We start from the raw sequence: 4,878 nt of genomic DNA, 5'->3' as shown, positions 1-4,878 counted from the left end.
GAGTCCTCTCCTGCTGATGTTCAGGTGTATCTCAGTATGTAGTATCTCCACTTTAAAGAGTCCTCTCCTGCTGATGTTCAGGTGTATATCAGTATGTAGTGTCTCTACTTTAAAGAGTCCTCTCCTGCTGATGTTCAGGTGTATATCAGTATGTAGTGTCTCTACTTTAAAGAGTCCTCTCCTGCTGATGTTCAGGTGTATATCAGTATGTAGTGTCTCTACTTTAAAGAGTCCTCTCCTGCTGATGTTCAGGTGTATATCAGTATGTAGTGTCTCTACTGGGACATGTCTCCATGCTTTAATGTTCAAAGAGCTCTTTATTTTTCTCATACTGCCTGTGCTGCAGCACCTCTTTTCACCCTCTGTCTGAAACCAGAGCCCAGTCTGCTCTGATTGGTTAGCTGGCCGGCTCTGTTTGTGATTGGTCAACTGCTAAGAGATGTCCCGCCCCTTAGCCTATCACGGACAATGTGTTGGAGCGCTAGCCAAAAGAAGCACAAGTGTTACATAATGATGTCACTATGTTCGGGAAGTAAACAAAGGAGTCCAATGGAGGCGTTTCAGGCAGGGGGGGNNNGGGGGGGGGGGAGTGTGTGGGAGAGAAACTCACTCTGGAGGGAACACAGGGATTTTACTCTTTGCAGACCATATGACCTTACAGAAGCAATAAAAGATATTACATTATTACCTCAGGATCTGTTTTTAAATAATTGACAGCACAGGTAATGCATCCATTGTCTCGAGGTAAACTGACACATAAAGCAAGCTCACATAATTCATAATGTTGCTACGTATTAAATAGTTTTCCTACAATGTTTGCATATTATTGGATTTTATTAAAATGTCTCTATTTAGTTTGTTAGCTTTACTTGTATTTGCCTTTTTACCTGCACTGTCCCCTTTGCTGTAATTGTGATTTAAACACAAAGTGGAACCCTTTATTTTCAGGTACAGACACAAAAATGTCGATGTAAATACGATGAAATCCTGATCTTATGTCACACACTTAGTTGGGGTCCTCATCACAAAGAGCCCATTGTGGTCAGGATCCTCTGTGGAGAATGCATGGCTGCTCATCTGGACGTAATGTGAGGGAATTCACTGATGATGTGCAGACACATCGGGGCTACTTTGGTTCACAGATAATACGTTATGAAAAACTAACACGTGTCCTTCTAAAACCAGGCAGTAGGGCTGCTCAATTAATCGTATTTTAATTGCAATTACGATTATGGCTGGCAACGATTACGAAAACAACGTAATCGAAATAAAACGCTTATTTTTTTATAATTTTTTTTTTTTTTTAAATTACGTTTTTAATATTTTTTAGCTGAATTATATTTAAAGTTCAGGGTAATCAACTGTTAAAAACATACTGTTAAAACATGTTTTCTCCAATACATTTGGATCATTTTAAGAATCGTGATATCAATTATTGACCCAAATAATCAAGATATTTTTTGCCATAATCGAGCAGCCCTACCAGGCAGGATTTAAAGATTGGTGTTTGATTTCTACAATAAAGTTCAAGGAAAAATCTGAGCATCCTGATTATAACTGGTGATGTGAACTGGATCATGAATAATTGATTGTGGGTTCATAGAAGTTTAATTGGAGATGTACTATGATCTCACCGTTTCATCAGAAGGTTTTAATTATAATTTAATCAGTGGATTGTTTTCTCTATTATTGGTTTTGTTCATAAAATGACAGATATTTTTTTTAAAAAGCCATCACAACTTCCCAGAGCCCAATGTGATGTCTTTAAATTGCTTGTTTTGTTTCAAAACCTAAAAGTAAGGTTGAACGATATAGAAAATAATATATATATATTTTTTTGACTGATTTTGCAATGAGACACGATTAGTGGTGTTGGGAATGGAGAGTTTTCTTGCATTATTCTCATTACATTGTTCAAAGTGTCCTTTTTTTTTTTCAAGTATCTGTACCAAACCAAGATGTTTTCTTTGGTGTGTAAAATTCAATCTGTAGTTTGGGACACCTTTAACAAATAGGGCACATCTTCGGATATTATCATGGTCTTTACTGCGATTTCCATAATATTACAATTAATTATTGAGCCCAATCCAAAATCATTTGATTATTGTAATACGAGACGGAACATCAAGAAAAACATTTTCCGAGAAAGCTAAAACCAGTGACTGCTGAGAACTTAATAGACCAAAACATTTATCAATGAATCCAGAGAACGGACAGTTTGGAGCCCAAACTAACATTGCATATTTATCATTATTTGTTATCATATATAAAATTACATTACATATTATTTAGCAACTTACAATAAGTCAAATCAAACAGTTTTTTCTGCAGGATGGATGTCCCATAATATTCCCGTAAACGTCACTACTTGTAATAATAGGAAGTGGTCGCTGCTAGCTGCAGGTCCTTCCGTTAAACAAACACGTCTAACTTCGTGCTGCTCTGTTGATGCCCTGTAATCCCTCATGTCCTTGTGTTGTTTCTATCGTTGCTAACGGGATCTTCTTCCCATCCTGTCATGTTTTGGCAGGGTCTCCCTTGCTCGAGGTTTTTATCTCAATGTGACCTCTCGTTTAAATAAAAGCTATATAAACTATGTCGGGATCTGAAGTGAACATTTGTGACGATCATCCCTACTAAGCTTTGACCTTCATCCTTCTTTATATTTAGCGTGTGAGGTGTTTATTTCCAGCAGCAGCAGCAGCAGCACCTGGCTCTGTGCTCAGACATGAATGTGTTGGATGCAGGCAGGGTGCAGCTGATGGATGGATGCAGTTTGTGCTGACTCTGCTGGTGACAGCTGGTCTGCAGCTGCTTTACAGCTCTGCTCAAAGTGAAGCATTACACAGGGACAACAATGCCCCTGTAGGCCTGTTAGTGCACTACTTGTATATATGTGGACTGTTGTCATAATTCATCTGTTTGAGTCTACCAGACTAGACTTACACCTGTGTCCTGTCCACATTTAAGTGTGAAAGCTTTATTTATGTATTGTTGTGCCTTCTTTTTTCATTATTTATATTATACCTCTTAATGTGTGTATATGTGTATATATATCTGTGTGTGTATATATCTATTTTTAAGTGGGTATTCAGGTGTGTATGTTTAAATATTCTTATTCTTGGGGATGGTGAGAAACGGCATTTATATCTCCCTGTTTGTATCACACACACACACACACACACACACACACACACACACACACACACACACACACACACACACACACACACACACACACACACACACACACACACACACACACACACACACACACACACACACACACAGAGAGAGAGAGAAATTGATGATAACGTTGACTTTGACTGTGTAATAAAAGGGTTTCAGTCCATTTACCTGCGTTTATACTCGTCTCTCTCCCTCTTCACCTTGGCCAGCACATTGTACAGGGCTCTGATCTCGGGGGTGATGGTGTCGATCTGGACCCCGACTCCATCCGGCTGCTCCCAGGACACCCCGGGGCTAGTCAGGCCTGCAGAGGGGCCCATCTTACGGGTGTGGTTGTAGGACCAGATGGTGCCAGGCAGGAAGCGGGGAGGAGGGTTGGTGGTGCTCCCCGGGCCGGAGCCGGTGCTGGAGAAACTTTTAGAGCCGGATCCAGGGGAGTCCACACAGGGCGAGGCCTGGCTGATGGTGATGGCCGGGTTACAGGAAGTGTAATTACTCTGGGTGGAGGTGAAGCTCTCAGATGGCAGGGTGGTGTTGTGTGTAGGTGTGAACAGCGTTGTAGGCCTCCTGGCTGAGTTGTTGGTGTTGTGGAAGGGGAGAGAGCCGGGCCTCAGAGGGATGGAGCCCACAAACCCAGTCTGCACCCCCGCCTCCTGGGAAGACCCCCTGCTGTCACAGCACCCCCCCTGACAGCCCTTGTTGGCATCATGTGCTTGTTGCAGCTGCTTCTCTAAAATCTTATTCCTGCGCTCCAACTCGTGCACTTTGGCCAGGAAGCACCTGAACCTCAGGTTGAGGGTCTTCAGGACGCTGATGTTGGAGCCCAGGTCGTTTCTGAGCGCCATGGCGGCGGGGGGGTGCGGTGCCGCGCGGTGATGGTACAGGCTGTTGTGATGGAGGTAAGAGGAGGGTGCGGTGAAGTCAGGCCCCAGATGATCAGGCCCCGGATGATCCCCCAGCAGAAAGGACGCCGCGTCCGGTCCACCGAGCAGGGTGTCGGGCAGGAGGCCTGAGGGGGAGTCCGGGTGAGAGGGGGCTGCACTCTGGTGATGGAGATGCGTGTTCGCCTCCAACAAAGGATTCATGCTATGGTAAGGGAAACTAAAGCGCTGCAGATCTGGCATGAACACGGACGGGAATAGTCTTGCTACAGCAGAATAAAAGGATGAGGAATTAACGAACCAGAAAGACAGGCGCACAACACACCGGTATGCACCTGGTTATATAACCGAGTCTAAATCAGAATGTTAAAGCTGAGAGGTCTTAAGATGGATCAGGGTTTTCTCTCACCGCCGCAGCCAAACATCCAAAGCGACTCACAATGCGCTGCGAGGCGAGGACACAAAATGCGGAGCTGCGCGTCGGTGAGCTGTTCTGCAAAAATAAACTTGATTAAAACGAAGGAAAATGACGCAGAGCGTGCATGGAAACACAGAAACACCGTGTCACCGCGTCAGGGAAGATCTGGCAACAAGATGTGACCGCAGGCAGGAGCGAGGCTGCAGGATTGAAGAGCCCGGTACCGTAAAGACGCAAGCAGAGGGGCACTGCTGTTTGGTTCATGTTGAAAACAGCACCAAACAAAACAACAATATATTTGTTTGCACAAGAAAGAGTTCAGATTTCGATACACATAAAATAATAATGATAAAATCCTCAATTAAGGTTTTTAAAACGGGATTATCACCT

General features: G+C 43.4%; 1 protein-coding gene across 1 annotated transcript in view; it reads right to left on the bottom strand.

Annotated features, from left to right (window-relative positions):
- The window catches only part of LOC104953144 (intermediate filament family orphan 1-like), a 10,850-nt gene extending 6,192 nt beyond the window's left edge, over positions 1-4,658 (bottom strand). The window contains exon 1 of the mRNA XM_010780069.1: positions 3,358-4,658. Coding sequence (XP_010778371.1) covers positions 3,358-4,313 — 956 coding nt within the window. The 5' untranslated portion in view covers positions 4,314-4,658. The remainder of the gene's footprint in view (positions 1-3,357) is intronic.
- Between the last annotated feature and the right edge of the window lie 220 nt (positions 4,659-4,878).

Source organism: Notothenia coriiceps, unplaced genomic scaffold, assembly GCF_000735185.1.
Source record: "Notothenia coriiceps isolate Sejong01 unplaced genomic scaffold, NC01 NC01_scaffold00021179, whole genome shotgun sequence".
In the NCBI taxonomy this organism is placed as follows: Eukaryota; Metazoa; Chordata; class Actinopteri; order Perciformes; family Nototheniidae; genus Notothenia; species Notothenia coriiceps.
The sequence above is the reverse complement of the archived record's forward strand: the minus strand, read 5'-3'. Positions and strand labels throughout refer to the sequence as shown.